Source organism: Molossus molossus, unplaced genomic scaffold (assembly GCF_014108415.1).
Source record: "Molossus molossus isolate mMolMol1 unplaced genomic scaffold, mMolMol1.p scaffold_m16_p_21, whole genome shotgun sequence".
NCBI classification, from domain to species: Eukaryota; Metazoa; Chordata; class Mammalia; order Chiroptera; family Molossidae; genus Molossus; species Molossus molossus.
Genome location: NW_023425357.1, coordinates 12420401 through 12446101, shown reverse-complemented (window position 1 = coordinate 12446101; position 25701 = coordinate 12420401). Strand labels below are relative to the sequence as shown.

The window sequence follows — 25701 nt, the reverse complement described above, 5'->3', positions numbered from 1 at the left end:
CTCAGGCCTTCTATGTGCAACTCTTGGGACTCCTCAGCCTCTATAATCCTGAGAGCTAATTTCTATTTTTCTTAATGTTTTTATTTAGAGAGAGAGGAAGGGAGAGAGAGAAACATTGATGTCAGAGAGACACACAAGTCTGCCCCCTCCATACACACATGGACTCGCTGTATTTACTTAATTTTTTTTTTATTCTCACAAGAGGACATTTTTCCATTTTTTGTTCAGATAGAGAGGGAGGGAAAGAGAGGAAGAGAGAGAGGGAAACATCAATGTGAAAGGGACACATCGAGTGGCTGCCTCCCGACCCAACCAGGGCCGGAGACAAACCACAATGGAGGTACACACCCTTAGTGGGAACCAAGCCCAGGTCTCTCTGGACCGCAGGCTGACACTCTAACTGCTGAGCCAAACCGGCCAGGGCGTACTCACCTAATTAAAACAGAGTGGCAGAGGTCCCACCATTTTGTTCATGAGCCCGCTGGACAACATTGGCAGGGGAGAGAGGCTGACTGGTATCCGCAGAATGGGTCACCCTCCCCACTGGATTATTAAAATCCCCTGCTGAGTTACCTATGGTGAAATTCACATGGAGACGCACACATCTTTATGTCTTTTGCCCATTCAGAGAGGTCTGGCCATATGCCTTGCCCCTAAATTTCCTTTTCATCAACCAGGTACACTGCCTGAAGGTCTGTGCCCCGAGAAGTCTCCCCAGAGAGGGGCTGTCCTGCTCCAGCTGTCCATTTTGGGGGACACCTGCATTACATGTAGAACCATCTGTAAGCCAGACCTGAGCCTCTTTGCTGTGTCAACCGATTGCAGGGAAACCACCAGAGGTATGGCTGGGTGAGAGAAGTCAGTGTAGCAGGAATGGGGATGATGGGCTTTTAAGGCCACTTCTTTGTGTAACTTACTTGTGCCTTCTGGGCCTGCTTGGATCCAGTCACATATATACTACTTCCTTTGGACGATCGTGCGTTGCTGTGCACACCGACTTTACAGCTTGCTGAATCAGACAACATCAGTTCCTGATGGGCAGCTCATGTTGCATGGTAACTGGGTGGCCCGTGGTCAACCATTCAGTCTCTACCAGGGCCCCATAGCAGGTCAAGAACTCTTTCTCAAAAGGATAATGGTTATTTTCAGAAGATGGCAGGGCTTTGCTCCAAAATCCTAAGGGTGTGAGATGCACCTATATTGGCCCTGCCGGAGGCTCCAAACAGCATCCCTGTGTGCCACGGACGCCTCAGGCACCATTGACGCTGCTGCATCATATGGCCGCAGTGGAGAGCAGCTGGCACAGAAGCCTGGCCCTGTTGCAGAGCCTTCTCTTGTTCTGGGTACCACTCAAAACTGGCAGCTTTAGGGGTCATTCAGTAAGTGGGCTGGTGCCCAGCCGATGTGGTTCAGTGATCCATGCACCAAGAGGTCGCCGGTGTGATTCCCAGTCAGTGCACATGCCCAGCTTGTGCGCCCGATCCCCAGTGAGGGGCCTGCAGGAGGCGGCCAGTCGATGTTCTCTCTTATCGATGTTTCTATCTCTTTCTCCCTCTCCCTTCCTCCCTCTCTATGATATCACTAAGGAAGAAATAATAATAAGTGGGCTGGAGTAGCACCCCAAATGAGAAGTATGTTACCTCCAAAATCCAAAGACACAAACTAGGCATAGTAACTCTTCTTTGGTGGAGGAGGGGCCAGGTGCCACAACTCATCCTTCACCTGAGAAGGGATATCTCAACACGCCCCACATCACTGAACCCCTGCAAATTTCACTGGGGTAGAAGGCCCCTGAATTCTGGTCTGTTTTATTTCCAACTCGCTAACATATACATGTCTTACCAATAAGTCTATTATAGTGGCTATTTCTCACTCACTAGGTCCAATCAGCATAATGTCATCAGTGTAATGAACCCGTGTGATGTATTGAGGAAATGAAAGGTGGTCGTGATCTCTGCAAACTAACTTGATTTTTTTTAATCCTCACCTGAGGACATTTTTTAATTTTTTTGTTTGTTAAGATATAGTGGGAGGGAGAGAGAGAGACAAATATCGACGTGAAAGGTATACATAGAGTGGCTGCCATCCGCACGACCCAACCAGGGCTGGGGACAAATTGCAACTGAGGCACGTGCCCTTAGCGGGAACCAACCGCAGGTCTCTCTGGACCACAGGCCGATGCTCTAACCGCTGAGCCAAACCGGCCAGGGCTGGAAACTAACTCTTGACACAGCGCTGGAGAGTTGATATGCCCTTCAGACAGGACAGCAAACTGGCGTTGCCAGTCTTGCCAGCTCAAAGCAGACTGCTTTGACGGGATGGAGAAAAGGGCGTCTGCAAGATCAATAGCTGCACACCCACCACCAGGGGTCGTGTTGATGACTCAGGCCTTGAGCTCCATCTGGTACAGCATCTGCGGTCAGAACCACCACCTACTTAAGCTTATGATAACCTGCTGTCCTCCAACATCCCTGTGTCTTCCGCACAGGCCGGACAGGACAGGTGAACGGAGATGTGAGGAGAAGCTCCACCCCTGCATCTTTCAAGTCCTTGCTGGTGGCACTAATCTCAGAGCCAGTTCTATTGGCTTCCACTGGTTTCTCCCACCACAGGAGCTCTCACTCCACAGGTCAGGGGACCAATGTGGGGATTCTGCCATCTGCAGAGAACATCTTTTCCAGTCACGCACTCCAGAACTGGGAAAGAACCGCAGGATGGGTTTCGGGACCCTCTGGGCCCACTGTGAGATGAACCTGAGCTGCAACTCCATTGATCACCTGACGTCTGTAAGCCCCTACTCTAGCTGGTGGGCAACAGTGATGTTTGGGTCTCCTAGAAGTACTGTCAGTTCAGAGCCCACTGCACATGTGCCCGGCAGAGGAATTTCCCCTTGTGTATCCCCCACCACCACCACAGTCCAGGCGAGGTGACCGGCTGTTCCCTGGAAAGACTGAAAATCCAGTTCTTCCTCCTACACGGGAGAGGGGGGAGTGTCCATCCCCTTGCAGGTCATGCTGCGATCCCTGGACTGACTGTGACTCCCTGGAGTGACTATGAATCCCTGGGGTGACTTCTTTGTGCAGCAGGTGTATGCTCTCCCGTAGATTTGGCTTAACAATGTCTGCTTCCCTTTGCTTCCTTTCTTTCCTAATATCTAGCTACTAACGCTAACACAGCCACTTGGAAAACAGTCTATCGGTTCCTCAAAAAATTAAAGAGGCCTGTTCTCCCTCTCGGGAGCACACCCACACCCTTCTTCCCTTTCAGGTGTGCATCTCCCAAACTATAAGGGTCCCTACACACTCTCAACCAGAGGAGCAAAGGGCAGCGGGGGCTCATAGCGGGCTAACCCCCGAACCTGTCCCCAAGGCCCCCTCTTCTCTGACTTCCCGGAGAGCTGAGGCAGCCCAGCCGAGTCTCTCCTGTCGCTCCTTCTATCCTCAGCCCTTCCTGGTTTCATGTTGCCAGCTTTAATAAATGTATTCTCAAAATATTTTTAAAAATTAAACACAGAATTACTTATACAATCCAGAAATGCCACTTCTAGGTATAGACCCAAAAAGAATTGAAAGCAAGGACTTGAACAGATATCTGTACACCCATGTTTATAACATCAGTATTCATACCAGCCAAAAGGTACAAACAACCCACGTGTCCGTGGACAGATGAATGATAAACAGAATGTGGAATGTACGTACACACTATGGGATATTATTGAGCATAAAAAAGGAAGGACATTCTGACACATGCTACATGGATGAACCTCGAAGGCAGTATGCTAAGTAAAATAAGTGAGACCCAAAGGGACAAATACTGTATAATCCCACTTACATGAGGTTCCTAGAGTAGTCAAGTTCATAGAAACACAAAGTAGGATTCAGAGATGGCGGCAGAGTGAACGGAAGCTACACAGACCGTCTCCCAGGACCAAACTGGAATTACAAATGAAACACAGACACATCACCCTGGCCAGTTTGCCTCAGTGGTTGGAGCGTCAGCCTGTGGACCACAGAGTCCCAGGTTCAGTTCCCGCTAGGGGCACATACCAACAAAAACAAAAACAAACAAACAAAAACACAGACAAATCGACTAGAAAAAGCAACAGAAAAGCAGCTTGCGAGGATCATATAACCAGGGACAGGATCATATAACCTGGTAGGATTGAGGAGGCACGAGAGAGGGGCTGGGAGCCCACAGACAGCAGCAGCCTTAGCTGTGAGCAGCGACCTCGGGTTAAACTCCCAAGCAGCTCCACAGTGCAGAGCCGGGACAGACACTAAAATAGCCACAGCCACTCACCTTGGACTCCGGCAGAGGGAGGGCGGACTGGACTGGAACTGTGTGGGGACCTCGGGTTTTGGAGGGCACTGAGAGCTTTTGCTGAGTTGCAGCCACGCAGGACAGCAGCCATCTTGCTCCTTCCCAGGGCTCTGGGGAGAGGCAGGGGCCCCTCCCTCCGATATTCAAACCCATCCAGGTGGCCATTGAAATGCAAATTGAGGCTCACTAACAACCAGCATCTGCCCCACCCTCGGGAAATCCCCTTAAGCTGAGCACCTGAGGGAGTTTTTCATTCAAATGACAACCCAAAACTCTTCAAGTAACTGCTACTGATAGCCTCCAGGCAAAAAGCTAGAGGATAACTGTACCATTTCTGGCCTAGCAACTCTAACAGGAAAGTAAGACTTGACGGTGGTGTTTACTCACTCATCCAAACCCAGGAGAGGGAGCCACAAATAGCAGAACAACAACACCCACAGGGAAAATTTGGCAAGCTCCAAAGCCCACTATGATAGCCAAAATGGTGAAACACAGAAACAAAAGCCAAATGAAAGAACAAGAGACCTCTACCGAAGATGAGATAAATATGGAGCAGTTAGGCAACTTAACAGAGTTAGAAGTCAGAGCCATGATCTTGAGGAAGCTCAACAGCATGAGTAAGGACATAGAGATGTTGAAAATCAATCAATTGGGAATTAAAAACCACCAACAAGAAATGAAGAATGACATATCAGAAATAAAGAACACATTGAAAGGTCTAAACAGCAGAGTAGAGGAAGCTGAGAACTGGATCAGTGAATTAGAAGGCAGGGTAGAAAAAAAATCAACCAATCAGAAAACCAAAAGGAAAAAATGATTAACAAACAGGAAGACAGCCTAAGAGAACAGTGGGACAACTGGAAACGTAATAATATTCGCATCATAGGAGTCCCCAAAGAGGAAGAAAATGAGCAAGGGTTAGACAATATATTCGAAGTAATAGTGACAGAAAACTTCCCTAATTTGGTGAAGGAAGAAGGCATTCAAGTTCAAGAAGCACAGAGTCCCAAGTAAGAAGAACCCAAACAGACCCACACCAAGACACATAGTAATTAAAATGCCAAAAAGTATAGATAAAGAGAGAATCCTAAAAGCAGCAAGAGATAAGCAACACCCAAACAGGCCCACACCAAGACACATAGTAATTAAAATGCCAAAAAGTATAGATAAAGAGAGAATCCTAAAAGCAGCAAGAGATAAGCAACAGGTTACCTACAAAGGAAACCCCATAAGGCTATCAGCTGACTTCTCACAAGAAACACTACAGGCCAGAAAGGAATGGCATGAAGTAATCAAGGTCATGAAGAACAAGGATCTGAATCCAAGACTACTCTACCCAGCAAGGCTGTCATTCAAAATAAAAGGTCAAATAAAGAGCTTCCCAGACAAAAAAAAAAGGCTAAGGCAATACATTAGCACCAAACCAGCACTACAAGAAATGTTAAAAGGACTGCTGTAATTAGTAAAAGAAATAGAAAGAAAAATATAACCAAACTAAACAAAAATGGCAATAAATGAGTACATATCAATAATCACCTTAAATGTAAATGGACTGAATGCTCCAATAAAAAAACACAGAGTAGCTGATTGGAGAAGAAAACATGACTCGTGTATATGTTGTTTACAAGAGACCCACCTCACAACAAAAGACTCACATAGGTTGAAAGTGAAGGGATGGAAAGAAATCTTCCAAGCAACCAGAAAACAAAAAAAAAGCTGGAGTAGCAATACTCATATCTGATAAAATAGATTTCAAAATGAAGGCCATAACTAGAGACAAAGAAGGCCACTATATAATATTGAAAGGATCTATCCAACAGGAAGATATAACCTTGATAAACATATATGCACCCAATATAGGAGCACCAATATATCTTAAAAATCTTCTGGAGGACTTCAGAAGAGAAATCGACAGCAATATAATCATAGCAGGGGACTTCAAGACCCCATTGACAGCACTGGATAGATCCTCTAGACAAAAAATGAGCAAGGAAACAGAGACTCTAAATGAAGCACTAGACCAAATAGATTTAATAGATATCTACAGAGAATTACACCCCAAAACTACAGAATTCACATTCTTCTCAAGTGCACATGGGACATTCTCAAAGATAGATCACATGATAGGACACAAACGAAATCTCTACAAGTTCAAGAAGATTGAAATCATATCAAGCATCTTCTCAGATCACAATGGCATGAAACTTGAAATCAATTGCAACAAAAACATGCAAAGACATTTCAACACATGGAGGCTAAATAGCATGTTATTGAACAATGAATGGGTTACCTTTAATTTCAAGGAAGAAATTAAAAACTCCCTGGAAACCCATGAAAATGAACACACAACAACACAAAATCTATGGGATGCAGCGAAAGCAGTTCTGAGAGGGAGGTTCATAGCACTACAGGCCTACCTCAAGAAACAAGAAAAATTTCTAATTGTCTAACCTCACAACTTAAAGAATTAGAAAGCAAACAAAAAGAAAACCCCAGAGCAAGTAGAAGGAAGGAAATAGTAAAGATCAGAACAGAAATAAATCATATGGAAACAAACAAACAAAAAATTCAAAGGATCAATGAAACAAAAAGCTGGTTCTTTGAAAAGATAAACAAGATTGATGGACCCTTAGCTAGATTCACCAAGAACCAAAGAGAGAGAACACAAATACACAAAATCAGAAATGAAAGTGGAGAAGTAACAACTGACACCGCAGAAATACAAAAGATCATTAATAGCTACTATGAACAATTATATGGCAACAAATTTGACAATCTAAGCAAAATGGACAAATTTCTAGAAACACACAGTCTCCCCAAAACTGGACCGGGAAGAGACAGAAAACTTGAACAGACCAATAACAACTAAGGAAAGTGAAGAGGTAATCAAGACTCTCCCAGCAAACAAAAGCCCAGGCCCGGATGGCTTCACAGGGGAGTTTTACCAAATATTCAAAAAAGAACTAACACCCATTCTCCTCAAACTATTTCAAAAAATTCAAGAAGAAGGAAGACTTCCAAATTCGTTTTATGAGGCCAGCATAATTCTAATTCCTTGATAAACATATATGCACCCAATGTAGGAGCACCAACATATCTTAAAAATCTTCTGGAGGACTTCAAAAGAGAAATTGACAGCAATACAATCATAGCAGGGGACTTCAGGACCCCATTGACAGCACTGGATAGATCCTCTAGGCAAAAAATGAACAAGGAAACAGAGACTCTAAATGAAGCACTAGACCAAATAGATTTAATAGATATCTACAGAGAATTACACCCCAAAACTACAGAATTCACACTACAAAGAAAGAAAACTACAGGCCAATATCCCTGATGAACATAAACGCCAAAATCCTGAACAAAATACTAGCAAGTCAGATCCAGCAATACATCCAAAAAATTATTCACCATGACCATGTGGGATTCACCATGACCACGTGGGATTCATCCCAGGGATGAAAGTCTGGTACAATATTCGCAAGTCAATAAATATGATACACCACATAAACAAAATGAAGAATAAAAACCACATGATCATATCAATAGATTCCGAAAAAGCATTCGACAAAATCCAGCATCCATTTCTGATAAACACACTCAGCAATGTGGGAATAGAGGGATCATATCTTGACATAATAAAGGCCATATATGAAAGACCTACAGCCAACATCATACTCAATGGGCAGAAACTAAAAACATTTCCCTTAAGAACAGTAACAAGACAGGGATGCCCACTTTCGCCACTCTTATTTAACATAGTACTGGAAGTCTTAGCCACAGCAATCAGACATGAAGAAAAAATAAAAGGGATCCTGATTGGAAAGGAGGAAGTGAAACTGTCATTATTTGCAGATGACATGATATTATACATTGAAAACCCCAAAGACTCCATCAAAAATCTACTAGACTTAATAAATGAATTTGGCAACGTAGCAGGATACAAAATTAACGTCAAGAAATCGATGGCATTCTTATACACCAATGATGAACTCACAGAAAGAGAAACTGAAAAAACAATCCCATTTACCATCGCGCCAAAAAAAACTAAGATACCTAGGAATAAACTTAACCAAAGAAGTAAAGGACCTATTTGCAGAAAACTACAGGACATTGAAAAAAGAAATAGAGGAAGATATTAAAAAGTGGAAGCACATACATTGTTCATGGATTGGAAGAATTAACATCATTAAAATGTCTATATTACCCAAAGCAATCTATAGATTTAATGCAATCCCCATCAAAATACCAACGACATATTTCACAGAACTAGAACAAATACTTCAAAAGTTCATATGGAACCAAAGAAGACCCCAAATAGCCAGGCAATCTTGAAAAAAAGAAGGACAAAGCCGGTGGAATCACAATACCAGATATCAGGTTATACTACAAAGCAACTATAATCAAAACAGCTTGGTACTGGCACAAGAACAGGCATATAAAAAAGTGAAACAGGCACAAGAATAGAGAACCCAGAAATGGACCCAAGGCAATATGCTCAATTAATATTTGACAAAGGTGGCAAGAGCATACAGTGGAGTAAAGACAGCCTCTTTAATAAATGATGTTGGGAAAATTGGACAGCTACATGCAAAAAAATGAAACTAGACCATCAACTTACACCATACACAAAAATAAACTCAAAATGGATAAAAGACTTAAATGTGACCCATGAATCCATAAAAATTCTAGAAGAAAATGTAGGCAACAAAATTTCAGACATCATATGCAGCAAAATTTTCACTGATACATCACCTAAGGCAACAGAAATGAAGAAAAAATGAACACATGGGACTACATCAAACTAAAAAGTTTCTGCACAGCAAAAGAAACAACCATCAAAATGGAAAGGCAACCCACTGTATGGGAGAACATCATTGCCAATGATACATCAGATAAGGGGTTAATTTCCAAAATATATAGAGTACTCATACAACTCAACAAAAGGAAGACAAAGAACCCAATTAAAAAATGGGCAGAGGAGCTGAATAGACACCTCTCCAAACAGGACATACAAATGGCCAAGAGACATATGAAGAAATGCTCAACATCACCAATCATCAGAGAGATGCAAATAAAAACAACATGAGGTATCACCTCACACCTGTCAGAATGGCCGCCATCAACAAATCATCAAACAACAAGTGTTGGCGAGGGTGTGGAGAAAAGGGGACTCTAGTACACTACTGGTGGGAATGCCGACTGGTGCAGCCACTATGGAAAACAATATGGTGTTTCCTCAAAAAATTAAAAATTGAACTGCTATTTGACCCAGTGATCCCATTTCTAGGAATATACCCTAAGAAGCCTGAAACATCAATCAGAAAGAATATATGTACCCCCATGTTCATAGCAGCACTATTTACAATAGCTAAGATCTGGAAACAGCCCAAGTGTCCATCAGTAGACGAATGGATAAAAACGCTGTGGTGCATATACACAATGGAGTACTATGCAGCTGTAAGAAAGAAAGATCTCTTATCCTTTGAGAAGACATGGAGGGACCTGGAAAGTATTATCCTAAGTGAAACAAGCCAAGCAAAAAAAAAGTCATACCACATGATCTCACTTATATATGGAATATAATGAACCTAACAGTCTGAGGAATAGGGTAGACCCAGAAACATGGAAGTAGGGTACAGACTGACAACCCTCAGAAGAAGGGGTGGTGGGGGGAGGGAATAGAAAAACCACAGAACTTATATGCATGTATGCATAACCAATGGACATGGACAACAAAGCTGGAGACAGGGCGGGGGGGATGGGGAGGAGGGTGTCAATGGGGTAAAAAAAGGAGAAACATCTGTAACAAAAATAAAATAAAATAAAAAAGAAAGAAACACAAAGTAGAAGGGTGGTTGCCAGGGGCTGGGGAAGTGGAACTGTTTAATGGGTACTTTCATTTTTGCAAGATGAAAAGAGCTCTGGAGACGGATGGTGGTGATGGTTGCACAACAGTGTGAATGGGCTTAATTAACACTACTGAAATGTTCGCTTAAAAATAAAGTTGTTTATTTCAATGTATATTTTACCACAATTAAAAAAATCTTAAACAGGCGAAATTAGTTTTAGTAATATTTTATGTATCACAATATACTCAAGATATTATCATTTCAATATGTAATTAATGTTTAAGAGTATTGAAATGCTTTATGTTCCTATCATACTAAGCCTTTGAAAGGTTAGCATTCAGCGTGTCTGTTACACTAACAGTGCATCTCAGAGAGAAGTAGCCAATGTCAAGTGCTCACTAGCCACGTGGAGCCAGACGATGGCCTTGATCTAAAACCTCACCTGCCAGCGTCTCCATTCTACTTGCAAAGACCCACATCTCCCCTGTAGCACCCCTGCAGCTCATCTGCAAATACACCTGCAGTTTTTCTGCAAACTTCCCACATCGTCTTCAAACACGCCCACAGCTCACAGGCCAATCCCCGAATCGCATCGCAGGCATCTTCCGAACCTTCTCAGGGTGATCTGATCTGCAGATCTCCTCTCTTCTTTGCATAAATTTGCAAAAAATTCCATAAGCCAATGGGAAACACTCTGGCAGGGCCTCAGATAGTCATCTCAAAGTCAGGGAGGCGGTGGCCTGGGGCTGGGCAGACCTCCAGGTGTCCTTCCTCTTGCTTCCCCTCGGGCTCTTCATTCTCTTCCTCTTCCTTGAGGATCTCCTCTTCCTCCTCTCCCTCCTCCTCCTCTTCCAGGAAGTCAACCAACTCCTCCCGCAGAAGCCCCATCTCCAGCCCCAGGCTACACAGCTGGCCCAGCAGCTCAACATCCATTCTGCGAAGGTTCTCCTGCCAGAGGGAAGTGGGAGTCATGAGCATTCCACCCCAGAAAGCATGCCCCACCCCAACCTGGGTGGGAGCAAGGCCCAGCTCAAGACCAAAGATTCTTTGCTTGACCAAATTTTAGTCAGCCTCCTGAACCTTTCCTCATCTGTGCACTTCCTTGTAAAATCCAGTTTTAGCAAGAATCACCATCGTCCACACCTGAATGCTCTCCATATCTTATCTAATATCTTGTCTTCCTCACCCCACCCCACCCCCACAACTCCCAGGTGATGTCTGATCACCCTGGCCTGCCTTTAGCAGGAATCAATCCTGCTGAGTCACTTCCCCCAAAATGCCCCCTTCCCGCTGATGTAGTCTTCTAGCCACTGACCCCCAGCTGCTCCTAGGCCGTAAATTTCCACTTGGCCATGCTGTATTTGGAGTTGAGCTGATCTCTCTGCTCTACTGCAAAATCCCATCGCAATGGTTCCTATACCCATCACCCTACTGCCTGTAATATGTTCTTGGGCAGGTCCTCACTGTGTCCCTGGACACTAACTGCCATCCTGCTTCTCACAGTGTCTCTTGATCTGTCTGTGTCTCTCCATTTCATTATCCCTCCCTGTCTCTCTCTCTCTCTCTCTCTGAGTTTTAGTCTCTGTCTCTTGTTTCCCTCTCTTGTTATCTGTCTCCACCTGTCTCTGTCTCTCTGTCTTTCCATATCCCTGTCTTTCTCTATTTCTCTGCCTTGTTTCCATCTCTCTGGTCTCTGTCCTCAATCTCTGATTTCCATCTCTGTCTCTCTCTTTATGGGTCTCTTTCTGTGTTTCTGTGTCTATTCCTGTCTTTCACTCTTTGGGTCTTTTTATGTGTCGGGTCTGTCTCTCTTTCTCTGTCTTCAGTTGTGTGTATGTATCTGTCTTTATTTCTCTATTCCTATCTCTTAATTTCTGCCTTTACTTCTCTATTCTTGTCTCTCAATTTCTGTCTTTCAATCTCTGGCCCTTTCTCTTTTCATACATCGCCACTCATTCATTCACTCTCCCCCGATCCCTACTCTATCTCTTGCCCCTCCAAATTCCTCACTCACCAGCTCCTCCCAGATCCACAGCAGACTCTCCCTGGCACCTTCAGTGTCTGCTCCTGGGGACATGAGGGTCTGTCCAGCTCTCTCTGATGGGGGGGCACCCCTCAGGGCCCTGGGGGGTGGACCCAGCCCTGGGGGTACCAGTCCAGCCTGTCTCAGCTGCCTCCACAGCTCCATAATCTCTGAGCAGTGGCTGCCAGGAGCAGGAAGTAGCAAGGTCCAGAATGACCCTGCCCCCTGGGGATCTGAGGTGTGGGCCGAGTAAAGGGCAGTGGAAGGGTGGGGGAAGGGTCTGACATGGCTTCCCAAAGTCCATTCTTCAATGAGAATCAGCATTTTTTTCTTTCTGAAGTCTAACCTCAACTTTGATCACAAGGGTCCAACTCCACCACTCCTTGCCTCTTCTCAGGCCTAACCCCTCCCAATGTTTTGGTATCTATTGAGGCCTGGCCTCACCCTGTCTAGCCCTCTCCTGCGTCCCTCCCGCCACTCATCCTCAAACCCCAGCCTGGTTCTTGCCTTTCTTCACTCAGGCCATCCCAGGGCTTCTCAACCAGTGTGCCTGAGGAGCCAGGAGTGGCTTCCAAGAGAATGATCCCTCGCCGGCTGCCTCGGAGTCCAGGACTCGTCCACAGATACTAACACTCTCCGCGCTGGGCCCTGCCAGGGAAAAGGTGGAAACACATGGCGGGCCTCCCTCTGCTAGAGCCCCTCTGTCGGGCCCAGAGTGTTCAAATTCCTTCGACGTGTCAGTGGCTCCTAAGTCCCTGGCCCCAGTCCCAACCTCCCTCCTGAGCTTCAGACCCCTACTCAGCACCTCCACCCTGGATGTCTCAAGGTGAATGTGGTCAAAACAGAACTCTCAGTTGGGACCTACCCCACTGTATTAGTTTTCTGGTGCTGCTGTAACAAATTACTGCAGACTTGGTGGCTTAATACAGCACAAAGTTATTCTTTGACAAGTTCTAGATGTCAGAAGTCTAAAGTGGGCTCACAGAGCTGGGCTCCTTCTGGAGGCTCTAGGGGGGAATCTATTTCCTAACCTTACCCAGCTTCTAGAAGCCCCTGCATTCCTTGGCAAGCAGCCCCTTCCCTGCATCACTCCATCTTTTTGCATCTATCATCAGGACTCTCCTGCTTCCATTTTATAATACCCTCGTGATTATACGGGGGCCATCTCAATTATCCAGGATAATCTCCCAATCTCAAGACTTTTTGTTGTTGTTGTTATGCATACATGCATATAAGTTCTGTGGTTTATCTCTTCCCACCCCCACCACCCCCAAGACTTTTAATTTAAGCACATCTTTTGTTTACACAGGCTCCAGGGATCAGAACATAGATATTGGGGGGGAGGGGGTCGTTTTCAGCCTACCACACCCGCCCTGCCACACCTGCTACTCCCCCAGTTTCCCCATCTCTATGAGTGGCATCTCTGTCCTTTTAGTTTCTCAATCTGTTGTCAGAACAGATGCATGATTTGAGCACTTCTCACCATTCCATTGCCCCATCTGGCTCCTGTCCCCTCCATCTCTGGTCTGGATGACTACAGTAGCCTCTCTGCTGCCCCCTGCTTCCACTCTTACCCTCTAAGATCCGTTTTCAGCCTGGCAGACATGATCTTTACAAAATGTCAATCAGATGGCACTGTCCTGTAAATGGAATCAAATCCTACCAGGCCTGCACAGTCAGCTCCCTGCCCTCCTCTCTGACCCAGTTTCTTCCAGATGGTTCCCACCTCTGGGCCTTTGCACTGGCTGTTACTCTGCCTGGAACACTTTCCTCCCAGAGTTTTGAATGGCTGTTTCCTTCTTATCCTCCACTTAAATTTGTCACCTCTCTGGAGAGGCTTTTGCTGATGGCCCTATATTGCAGTCACTCCCCGTTAATTACCTGTTTTTATTTGTTTCTTATCAAATACTATCTGAAATTATCTTGCTTAGTCATGTTTCTTGTCCATCCTCTCCTTGCCTGGAATGTTGACTCCCTGAGAGAAGGGCTGCGTCTGTCCTGCTCACCATGGTAACCTCAGCACCCGGAGCAGTGCTTGCCCCATGGTACATGCACAGTAAGTATTTGTGGAATGAATCAACAATTCTATCCCCAAGACTTCACAATGGATCTTCACGCTGAGCTCCAAACTGAAATCACAACACATCACTAATCTTGAGACCTCACCATCAACTCTTACCCTTGCACTCTAACTTCGCCACCCACTCGACCTTTTCCCTTCCAGGGAAAAAACATCGGGCAGCTTCTCAGGCACATCATTCCCTATTGTAAGGAAGCAGCGAATGAGAGCTGGAGAACAGGGAAGCTCAGGGAAACTGCGGCTGCAGGCGGAGGAAAGGAAGGTACTCTAACAGGAAGGGCTGCCCACCCTCTCCTAGAGAAAGGATAGGGTCCCATTATAAGCCCTGGCACTCAGAGCTATGCCTAAACCCAGGAAGAGGAAAAAGTGTGTACGCCTTTAAGAGGAGAGCGTGACCTTAAAAAGGTATCTCAAAGCCAGAGCCCGGTGGGAGGGATAAGAAAGGACCGGCCCCTTCCGGTTAATCGCAACAAGATGGCGGCGCCCAGGGCGGTAGGTGATCGGAGTTCCTAGAGCCCCCAAATTGAAGTCTGTGTTCTGCTGCCTCTGCCTTCAGGGCCTCTGTCGGCGCCCAGGATGAAAGGAGCGTGGGGCAGCAGGAGGCCTCTCCGGCCAGGCCTCGCGCTGGCAGGGTAGACAGGTGGCTGTTGGGGCCCGGGAAGGACAGAGGCAGGTCGCAGGCTGCTGAGGCGCTTCCGAGAGGAAGAGGGGGCGGGGATTTGGCGGAGAGAAACCAATGCCGAGGCGGTGAAGGCGTTCCGAAGATGGCGCGCTCAGCCAATCAGAGGAAAGGAAAAGGGAGTTGATGGGCAGGCGAGAGTGAGGGCTTGGAAAGGCTTAGCCTAGGACGCCAAAGAATACGGGTGAGGGCAACTCATGGGAGAGTCTGGAATTTTGATGGAAAGCCAAAGGGGTGATGTGAGGTGGGGGAACCAAGGGGTAAATTTGAGATGTCCAAGGGAAGAACCTGGGGGGAACTGAGGAAGGAATTTGCACTATTCGTGGAGGGAATTTAGAAAGAATTGGGTAAAGTCAGGAATGAATTTAGGGAAAATTAAGAGGTTGGACGCTTCTGAGAAATTTTGAGGGAAAAGAAGGATTTGGGCAAAGTTATTGGGAGAATTTGGGAAAAACGAGAAGTTGGTTAAAACAAAAAGAAATTGGGGACAGGCTAAGAGAAGACCGAAGGGAAGGGAAGTTGAAGGAAGAGTTTGACAGTCATTTGGAAACAAATTAAAATTACATTTTGGGGAAAGAAATAGGTTATTTAAGAAGACTCCAGGGAGAATTGGGTAACATTAAGGGGAGAATTTGTGGGAAATTATGAGGTCAGATAATGGAGGTTTTGAGAGAAATAAGCATTTGAGGAAAAAATAGGTTAAGAATTTGGGAAAACCAAGAATGTTTGGCTAAATCAGAGAGAGAATTTAGGGCTGATTATGAGGAAGAACTTGGGGAAGACATGGAGGGAAATTTGGGAATCCCAAATGCAGAATTTGGAAGTCCTAGGAAACTTTGGGGAGCGCGGGGAGGGGGTGTTCATGAACCAAGAACAGAACAAAGGGGTCCAGCTCTCTCACAAGAGGCTCTCCAGGCTCAGCCTCTCCTCTCTTCCTCCCCAGTCCCTGCACCTGGTGGCCTCGACATGGAATAGGGGTACCAGGGGCATCCGTGGTCTGAGCAGTGCAGTGGCCCCAGAGAACAGTCAGAGGAAGGGGAGGACGCTGCTCCAGTTCCTGGCCAACCGCTTCTATGATGTGGAGATTCTCAGAGAGTACCTATTCCGAAAGCAGATTTCAAAAGTACACAAGGAAAATCGGTGAGAACCCTTGGCCTGCAAGACCTTGCTGCTCTGGCCTCACTAGTCAGAACCCAGATCTTGCCCTTGCTACTCCCAGGTGGCCCTGTGGCTTCCAATACTAGCCATGCTGACATCTCTTTGTCAATGGTTCATACCCTTCCTGAGGACTCCAGTTCATATAGGCAACCTGCTGCCCTGGTCTAGCTGGCACCTTGGTCCTAACTTGGTTAACACCAAACCCTTGATTTCCACCTAAAAAATCTCACCCCCAAGCCTTCCCCATCCCAGTAAATAGCTCCACTGCCCACCCAGTTGTTCAGGCCAAATTCTAAGGAGTCGTCCCTTGATTCCTCTCTTTCCTTCTCTGCCTTCTATATCCAGTCCATCAATAAAATACTAGAATATCCCAAATTTGACCAATTCTCACCTCCTTCACTGTAGCCAGGGCTGAGCCCCTTCGTTTTGTGGTTGGATTACTGCTGTAATCTAACTAGTCAGCGTTTGCCCCTTACAGTCTATTAATAAGCTACAAAGCAGCCAAAGGATTCTTATAAAAGTAAAATAGAGAACATTATCACTTTGCTTGAAACCCTGAAATGGTTTCCAATTGCAACTAGAATGAATGTCAAACTCCAAAGGCCAAAACCTGGTACCTACTGAGCTTTGAGATGCCTACCAGGGGTTCCCCTCACCCCTGCAACATGGCGTCTTTATTGCAGTTTGGTCAGCCAGTTTGAGCCTCTGAGCCTTCACTAGCTGTTCCCTTGGCCTGGCAAGTTCGTGCCTTGACCTCTGCATTCCTTCCCACCACTCAGATCTCTGCACAAGTGTCACCTCCTCCAAGAAGCATTTCTTATCAGCCAAACCAAACTAGCCTCCTCCATCCCCATCTCTGATCCAAGCCACTCCCAGTAGGTCCCTGTGTTCTAGTTTCATCCTGGAATTGATACTGTCTGCATTTCACTCTTCCTGGTTTGTTATTGTTTCTCCCTGTAAATTAACTTCTGAAGGGCAGGGACAGTTATCTGCCTTGGTTACCACTGCCTCCCTGTGCCCAGCACTTACTAGGGACTCAGTAAATATTTGCAGCCTGACTCTGTCTGTCTGTCTGTCTGTCTGTCTGTGTGCCTGTCAGTCCTGATGCTGTGGACTCTGACCATCAGCAGCACCGGGACATGGCAAGGGGTGCAATGTTCCCCAGGCCTCACCCTCAGCTACTGTTCTCTCGGCAGATCCTTCACCTACATCAAGGAGCGATACGGCCCGTACATCGCAGGTGCCTATTTCGTCCTGAAGCAGGGAGGCGCAGTCAAGTATGACAGCAAAGGTGTCAAAACCGGGGTGGGGGGAGGCCACAGAGCAGCTCTCGAAGCCTGAGGCTCTTCAGTTAGCCAGGCTTTCCTGTGAGTCCCCTCGTTTCTGCCCCCTGCTGGTTATGTGGCTTGGGGCTTGGTCTTGAGCTTCGTTTTGTCATTTGTAAAATGGAATGGTAGTTGTATCTACCCTACAAACACATTTTGCAATGTAAACACTTGTAACAAGGTCTGACAGGGCACACCTGCTCAATAAACACTAGCTCCTTTCCTTTCCTCCTTCCCCCTGACTTCCTGCTCCAATCTTTGGGGTCTTTTTTCTCCTTCTTTTTTTAAAATAATATATTTGTATTGATTTTTAGAGAGAGAGAGAAATATCAATGAAAGAGACACATCAATCAGCTGCCTCCTGCACACACCCCACTGGGGATTGAGCCCACAACCTGGGCATGTGCCCTGACCAGGAATTGAACCAGTGACCTATTGGTCCATGGCTCAGTGCTCAACCACTGAGCCACACTGGTTGGGCCCCTTTTTCTTCTTTTTTGAAAAGCACAATTCACGTAGACTTCATCTACCTCTCATCTTTGTTCTAATTTCTACTTGGTTTGAGCTCTCCCCCCAGCACCTTCCTTAGAAAGTGTACATGTCTGAAAATGTCTTCACTGTTGCCTGTCTTCAAAGATTCTTGTATTATAGCTCTCTCCTCATGTTATCAGTCATGTCTCCAGCCCTCAGCTTCCAGGTAAATAAAATTGGCCAAACATTCCAGCCTTTATGGGATTATCAGGGGATCCGATGAGACCAGACACGTGCACCCCTTAGAACAGGGCACAGACAAGTACCTTCATTGTATTATAAGGGACTACGGAGCGGTCTTAAGAGGATGGAGGCTTGGGGACAGACCGGGTACCCACTGACACTCTTTGTCTCCCTCCGTTCCAGGTTCCAGGGCAAGGAGTGGATTCGGTCCACCGGGCGTGGCTACTTCTCTCCCCAATTGTTGAATTTCCAGGCAGTGCCTATAGAGGCCGTAGATGCCAGCGACTGCGCCATCAACTACGAAGGCCTGGACAACCTCTGTGAGTGGGGTGGATGGGGTAGGGGTGAGCAGGGCTCTGCATTTTCCCTTTCATGGTGGGCTCCCCAAGGGCCCTCAGTGCCATCTGCTCTCTTCCTCCTGCAGTGATCCTGAAGGAGCTGCAGTCCCTGTCGCTGCAGCGCTGTCCTCATGTGGATGACTGGTGTCTCAGCCGCCTCTACCAGCTGGCCGACTCCTTGCAGGAGCTCTCGCTGGCTGGTTGCCCCCGAATATCCGAACGGGGCCTCGCCTGCCTCCACCACCTCCAGTGAGACCTCAGCTCAGTCTGGGCCCTGAGCCAGGGCAGGGGCTCCCACCCAGCTAACATCCGGGGAAGTGGGGAGGGGACAATGTCAGGCAGTTCCTCATCTCCCTGCCTCCTTGACAAACCTAGAGAGTTTGGGGTGGGTAAGCACAGATGAGCAGTGGCAGTGAGTCTCTGGAAGAATGAAAGGACTCCTAGGTTTTCCTCCTTTGGTTTGAATGAAAACTCCCTATTTACAGTGTTGCAGAACCATAGGAATCAGAGGTGTCTATTTGTAATTAACATGGTGGATTTCATGGACTTGGACAGCTCTAACATGTTCTGGACAGTTAAAGACTTTTAAGAAGCTAGGGTTTGAATGGGGGCCGGTACACCCCCTCCATACACTCACACAGATGCTGTCCTTATGCGGGCCTCCCCTCTTGCTTCCTCTCAGGAACCTCCGCAGGCTGGACATCTCAGACCTCCCTGCCGTGTCCAGCCCGGGACTCACTCAGATCTTGGTGGAGGAGATGCTGCCCAACTGCGAGGTTCTGGGAGCTGAGTGGGCCCAGGGCCTGAAGCCAGGGCCTGAGGAGCAGTCTCGGGACACAGCGAGCCCTGTCCCTGCCTAGCTGTGGCCCCTCCCCATCTAGCTGGATCTCTGGGCTGTGTTGAGTGTCTGCCAGTTCTTTTGGCTTCCAGTTGGGCTCACTCATCGTGGGGGTTGGGGTGGGATGAGGGGTTTGGCACTGGAGAGCAGGTGGCCCCCACCTCATGGGTGCCCTGACTGGCTGCACTCCGAAGGTCACAGCTCCTGCCATCCTGTGAGGCAGCCCTCCCCACACGCTTCTAGTTCTAGTGAATTCCTGCTGCCTCTCCAGGCCTGGGACAGGTAAGGATTCCCAGCTGCGAGTAGCCCCAGGGAGCTGCATTCCCCCTTGGGCCCTCCCCTCCTTCCCCACTACTGTGTCAAGAGTGTTCTCAGATTAACTTCATTTAGGTGTGCTACTGTTTCCTACTGGGACCCTGCTGATGTAGGGAGTGCCCCTGGCATCCCAAAGGAATGGTTATTCCGAGTGGGACTAGTCAGCTCACCACGGGGTACGGCATCCTTGGCCCACACTCAGTGCCAGGAGCAGCCCAACCCTATGGTGTTCCGGTTTACTGATTTAACTGAACTCCGACTTTTTGTCTGCACTTTGAAAAGTGATCTGGGCCCTGGTCGGTGTGACTCAGTGGTTTGAGCGTTGGCCTGTGCCTGGAATGGTCATGGGTTCGATTCCCAATCAAGGGCATGTACCTGGGTTGCAGGTTCGATCCCCAGTGTGAGCAGGAGGCAACGGATAGATGTGTCTTTCTCACGTTGAGGTCTTTCCACCACCACCCCCCAGCTCCCTCCCTCCCTTCCACTCTTTCTAAAATAAAAAAAAATTCAATGGAAAAAATATCCTTGGGTGAGGATTAACAAAAACACTGATCTGGGCCTTTGAAATACTTTTCCTTTGCTAACTGGCATCAGCCTTGTCAGTAGAAGGCGCTCAAGAGACACTGCAGGAGGCCAGGCTCTCGCTTCTGGCTCTGCGGGTTCCTGCCAGCCAGTGGCTTCTCCAGAGCCAGGCGGCCAGAGCCTCCCCTGGCGCCCTGCCCTGCCCTGCCCTGCCTCTGGCAGTTTCTTCGAGGAGTGTCTCCACTGAGCCACCTCCTGTGAATGACTCCACCACACCCCAGAGGTGATTTCCAGTCAATTCCCAGGCACCTTACCAATGAATCCCTTATCAATTCAATTCACTGTTGAAGTCAGTAATTCTTTACATTAAACTTTTCTTGTCCAAATAACTGGTTTTTCCCTCTCCTGATTGGATCCAAACTGATACAGCACTTGTATCCAGGGTTCCAGGAGACAGGCTCACAGAGATGGGGTTGGGCCGAGGCACCGGATGTCCATGGCATGCAGTGGCCTCACAGTCAGGCCATCACGGGTTTATTGGCATGAGGTTTATTGCCACGTGCCCCGGGAGCCCTCAGGCCACAGCACTTGACTTCTGTGGCAGTGGTGATCATCCTAAAGATGGATTCTCGCCTGGCCAGTGTGGCTCAGTAGTTGAGTGTCGACTCATGCACCAAGAGGTCGCCGGTTCAATTCCCAGTCAGGGCACATACCCAGGTTGTGGGCCCAATCCCCAGTGGGGGGCATGCGGAAGACAGCCAATTGATGTTCTCTCATCGATGTTTCTATCCCCCTCTCCCTTCCTCTCTAATATCAATAAAGAATAAATAAATAAAGACAGATTCTCTGCAGTGCCCTTGATTGCTTATATACAAGGACAGGCTCGGATCCGCTACCTCAGCTCCAGTCACAGTCTCAGAACTGGAGCACTTCTGTGACAGCCCCCAAAAGTTCTAGTAGCCACAGGGCTGTTAGTACTGAAAATAGAACACAGCATTTAAGTTTGCAGGTTAATGATGGTTGAATTCCGTCTCCTCGTGTGAAAGTGAGAGTGCTGACATTTGGAATGGGGTCATCTGGTTGGACCCAGAAGAAACACGATCTTGAACCCCCCGTCAGTGAGTCTCCTTAGCAGCGTTTGAGGAGACCACCAGCCTTCCTGTGCTTGAAAGCCCTGGGATGTGATGGGGCAGATGTCCACTCTTAAGAGTCATCACAAGCACCCTGCTGTCATTAGACCCATAAATACCTGGGGCCAAATCACCATGCCCCAGGGGACAGGTGCTCACTATGACATGAGAGGCAACAGCTTGTACACTAAAAGAATTGCAAGACTCAAATATACATCCAGTCGGAAACCTGGGGAACTCGTGCAGGAGTGGCTTCTAAGGGGGAGACCAGTGAGGGTGGACGTGAACGACTGGGCCGCGTTCACTGGTACAAGGGTAGAGATTCTGGATTTAGTGGATTAGCTTGTGCAGCTGCGGGTGGTTCTAACTGCTTTCTTGGTTAGGTGACGTGGACTTGGGCTCCACAGTGGCCTATAGTTCATGAAGCCAGAAGCCAGAAGGGATCCAAAGCCTTAGGGAGGCAGGATGTTGGGTTGGGTTGATCACAGTCAACTGGCACATCAATCCCCCCAACTCTGTTCCACAAGAAGGCCCTCCTTAATCATTCTTGATACTCAACTTTCCCTGTTCCCACTGCTGTGTGCTTTCCCTCCTGACTGGATGCAGACTGATGCACACAGCAACCAAAATGGTACCCTCAGGGATTTCCAAACAACCCAGGAGGGGCAGTGTCACCCTGTGGGAGTAGCTAGCTGAGCCAGGAGAGCTCAAGGACTGGACCCCTTTCTCTCAGCCCTGGGTGAGGGCTGGACCCCCACCCAGAGCGTTGAGGCCCACTCTAGTTTTTAGTCCATTAATATTCTCTACTTCCTCTGCACTGTCTTCCTCCAGCTGGTCCCATGGGCTCCATTATTCAAACTTAGGTGGAGGAAATCAGCACTGGACAGATAATCAACTGCTGTTGCTAACAGGCAGGGTCCCTGAGACAGTCCTCCCCAACCCTGAGTGCGAAAAGCTGGTCAGGGCAGGCTCAGCCCCACCCTGGGTCCCAGGAGGTGTGGGAAGAGGAGGCTCCACTGGCCGACTTCCCCAGACAGCAGATGCAGCCCCAACAGCAGAAGCCTCAGGAAGGCATTGGTGTAACCACAGGCAGACACCTCCTGCCCCTGGGGGCCGGAAGAGTGTTCCGGAGTCCCTGTGCAGCTGTGTGGGGCGCTGGAGTGGGGGCTGCGTAGGAATGGGTACCCTCCCTGTGGTCAGACAGCCTGTCTCCGAAGGGGGTGGGCGTGCAGGGTTGGCTCAGCTTGAAGGCTCCCTGTGCCCCCAACCCTCTATCGCCCTCTAGCGTGGCCCCACCTGCAGATGCCCCTTCTCCCTCCACCTGGTTCTCTCCCGCTCCTCCTGAGCTCCCTTCTCCACTTCTCCCTCAGTCTGGTTGTTTGCAGACTCCCTCCTCTGACCCCATTTGAGCTCCTCCACCTGCCTCTCTAAATCTTCCCCTCTATCCTTCGCCGTGGGGGCTTCCTGGCCACCCCTTATCTCTGGCTCACTGTCTCCATTTCTCTCCTCATCCTCTATCTCACCTTGCAGTGCTCTCTACTTGCATTTTTTAAAATATATTTTTATTGATTTTTTTTTTAGAGAGAGAGTAACATCAATGAAAGAGAAGCATTGATTGGCTGCCTCCTGCATGTTCCCTACTGGGGACAGAGCCTGCAACCCGGGCAGGTGCCCTGACTGGGAATCAAACCGGGATCTCTCAGTCCATGGGCCAGCGCTCAATCCTCTGAGCCATGCCAGCCAGGCCATTTGCATTCTTGAGTCTCCAGCTCCTTCCTGTTTCTCCTCCTGGCCTCCCCAGAGGTCTCTCTGCCAGTCTCTCCTCCTCACCAGCCCCATCCCACACTGACTCTGCCCCCCCTTCTGGCAGGCTGACCAGTTCCCTCTCAGCACATTCTCTGCTGCCTCCTTCTTCAACTAGGCACCAGCCCCTCGTCTCCCTCTCCCGGCCTTGCAACTTTGGGACTGTGCCTGTCCTTGGTCCATTCCAATACCACCCATCCCGGGGTTCAGGCCTGGCTGTCAGTCTCACCCTCTCTCTTGACTCTCCCAGGCCCCTGGTTCTCCCCTCCCAGGCCTCTGTGGGTGCCCCATCTGTCTGCAGCCAACCCTGCAGCCTTCCCTCCATCTCACCAGAAAACCAGCCCCAACACGCCAAAGCCCCATCTCTCAGGTTGGCCTCCTGCCCTCCCCTTCTCCCCCGCCTCCCTCAGCCCCGCCCCGGCCCCTCCCAGCCCCTGGGGCCCTCCCAGCCGCCTGCTCCCCTCCCCGCTCCACCCCTCTGGACGGCTGGGCTGGGCAGAAGAAAAACGACACGTGAAGAACAAGGACACAGCCAGCGCCGGCTGGACCAGGGCAGGAGCTGGGAGGGCCTGACCAGAGGCCTGGGGCAGCGGAGCCGAACCCAGAGGTAAAGAGAAGGGAGCAGATCCATGGCTCCCCAGTCCCTAGGGTGGGGACAGTTGGATCGAGGGAGACTGGGTTTCTCTGACACTGGAAGGAGCCGGCCCCAGGGATCCCGCTTCCTGGAAACGGGGATGAGTGGAGGAGTGGGAACAGGCAGGTGGAAGGGGGTGGGCTGAGAGTGGACAGAGCGGTGTTGGAATGGGACTGGAGCAGTGATTCCAGGTCCAGGAATAGGGAAAACTTGGGTCTTTGGTTAGGGCCATCGCAAGGGGTGGCGGGGACTGTGAGCCTCACCCTGCACTCCAAAGCCTCTGTGGCCCTTTGCAGCTCCCACAGCCGCCCCTTTCCCAGGCTGGGTCATGCGCTGCCCTAAGTGCCTTCTCTGCCTGTCAGCACTGCTCACGCTCCTGGGCCTCAAAGTGTACATTGAGTGGACGTCAGAGCCTCGACTGAGCAAGGCCTATCTGGGACCGCAGGGCACCCTGCCAGGCTCCACACCAGTCAGTCCCGAGCCCACCCTGCCAGCTAACCTGTCGGCCCGTCTGGGCCAGACTGGCCCACTGCCCTCGGCTTACTGGAACCAGCAGCAGTGGCGGCTGGGGACCCTGCCCAGTGGGAACAGCACTGAGGCGGGGGACTGTGGGGCTTGGGGGGCTGCTGCCGCTGCTGAAATCCCCGATTTCACCTCCTACCCTGAGGACCTGCGCCGCTTCTTGCTGTCAGCAGCCTGCCGGAGCTTCCCTCGGTGGCTGCCTGGAGGTGGCAGTGGCCAAGTGCCCAGCTGTGGGGACACCAACATCCCCTACCTGCTGTTGGCTGTCAAGTCAGAACCGGGACACTTTGCTGAACGACAGGCTGTGAGGGAGACCTGGGGTGGTCCCGCTCCCGGAATCAGGCTGCTCTTCCTGCTGGGGTCCCCAGTGGGTGCGGGGGGCCCTGACCTAGGCCCCCTGGTGACCTGGGAGAGCCACCGCTACCGTGACCTGCTGCTTTGGGACTTCCTGGACGTCCCCTTCAACGAGACGCTCAAGGACCTGCTGCTGCTGTCCTGGCTGGGCCAGCACTGTGCCAGCGTGAGCTTCGTCCTGCAGGCCCAGGACGACGCGTTCGTGCACACTCCGGCCCTGCTGCAATACCTGCGGGCCCTGCCACCCAGCGGAGCCCGAGGCCTCTACCTGGGTGAGGTCTTCACCCAGGCCAAACCCCTCCGGAAGCCTGGAGGACCCTTCTACGTGCCTGGGTCCTTCTTTGAAGGTGACTACCCGGCCTATGCCAGCGGGGGTGGCTACATCATCGCTGGGCGCCTGGCACCCTGGCTGCTGCAGGCGGCAGCCCGTGTGGCACCATTCCCCTTCAATGATGTCTACATTGGCCTGTGCTTCCGTGCCCTGGGCCTGGCGCCCACGGCCCACAAAGGCTTCCTCACAGCTTGGCCAGCAGACCATAAGGCTGACCCCTGTGCACTCCGTGACCTGCTGCTGGTGCGGCCCCTCAGACCCCAGGACAGTATTCGGCTCTGGAAACACCTGCAGGACCCTCAGCTCCACTGCTGAGCCTCAGTGGGGTTGGGAGGGGAGGGCTGACCCGGCCTGGGCCCTGGGCAGGGCCTCTGTGCCTGCCTCTTGCCTGCCCCTTGCTCAGCCTCTCCTTCTAGGCCTTCATGTGAAGGGGGAGGTCCCAGAATCACGGCTGTTTGAGCCCCTCCTGGGCTGGCCCAGGCTATGGGACTGGGCAGCAGGAGGCAGAGGACTTTGTGTCTACTTTATGTTTTCTCAAAATATGAACTTCCCACTCTGAGGTCTGGAGTTGTCTTTGTGCCTGTGGGGCCCCAGGAAGTTTAGAAGAGCAAAGCTCAGCCACCCATACCCTGCACACCCTGACCTTTACACTTAGATACCCTTCCCACCTTACTGAACAGGGCCAGCTCCAACAACCTCCTGGCCACCCTGCTGGATACCAGGTGTGCCTCATTCCACGGAAGAGCAGGCGTCCAACTCGAAC

General features: G+C 49.3%; 3 protein-coding genes across 3 annotated transcripts; 2 read left to right on the top strand and 1 right to left on the bottom strand.

Annotated features, from left to right (window-relative positions):
* Positions 1 to 10519: 10519 nt before the first annotated feature.
* On the bottom strand, positions 10520 to 12499 carry ERICH4 (glutamate rich 4). The gene is given in 3 exon segments (XM_036275994.1): positions 10520 to 11120; positions 12187 to 12441; positions 12443 to 12499. Coding segments are annotated over 3 exon segments (555 nt in total). The 3' UTR covers positions 10520 to 10877.
* A 2231-nt stretch (positions 12500 to 14730) lies between these two features.
* Positions 14731 to 19429, top strand: DMAC2 (distal membrane arm assembly complex 2). The gene is made up of 6 exons (XM_036275207.1): positions 14731 to 14767; positions 15898 to 16094; positions 17309 to 17389; positions 18335 to 18471; positions 18576 to 18738; positions 19172 to 19429. The coding sequence occupies exons 1-6, from the start codon at positions 14750 to 14752 to the stop codon at positions 19347 to 19349; spliced, it is 774 nt and encodes a 257-aa protein (XP_036131100.1). The 5' UTR covers positions 14731 to 14749; the 3' UTR covers positions 19350 to 19429.
* Positions 19430 to 23604: 4175 nt separating this feature from the next.
* On the top strand, positions 23605 to 25288 carry B3GNT8 (UDP-GlcNAc:betaGal beta-1,3-N-acetylglucosaminyltransferase 8). The gene is made up of 2 exons (XM_036275554.1): positions 23605 to 23704; positions 24028 to 25288. Exon 2 carries the CDS (start codon positions 24060 to 24062, stop codon positions 25251 to 25253), a length of 1194 nt encoding a protein of 397 aa, XP_036131447.1. The 5' UTR covers positions 23605 to 23704; positions 24028 to 24059; the 3' UTR covers positions 25254 to 25288.
* Positions 25289 to 25701: the final 413 nt, after the last annotated feature.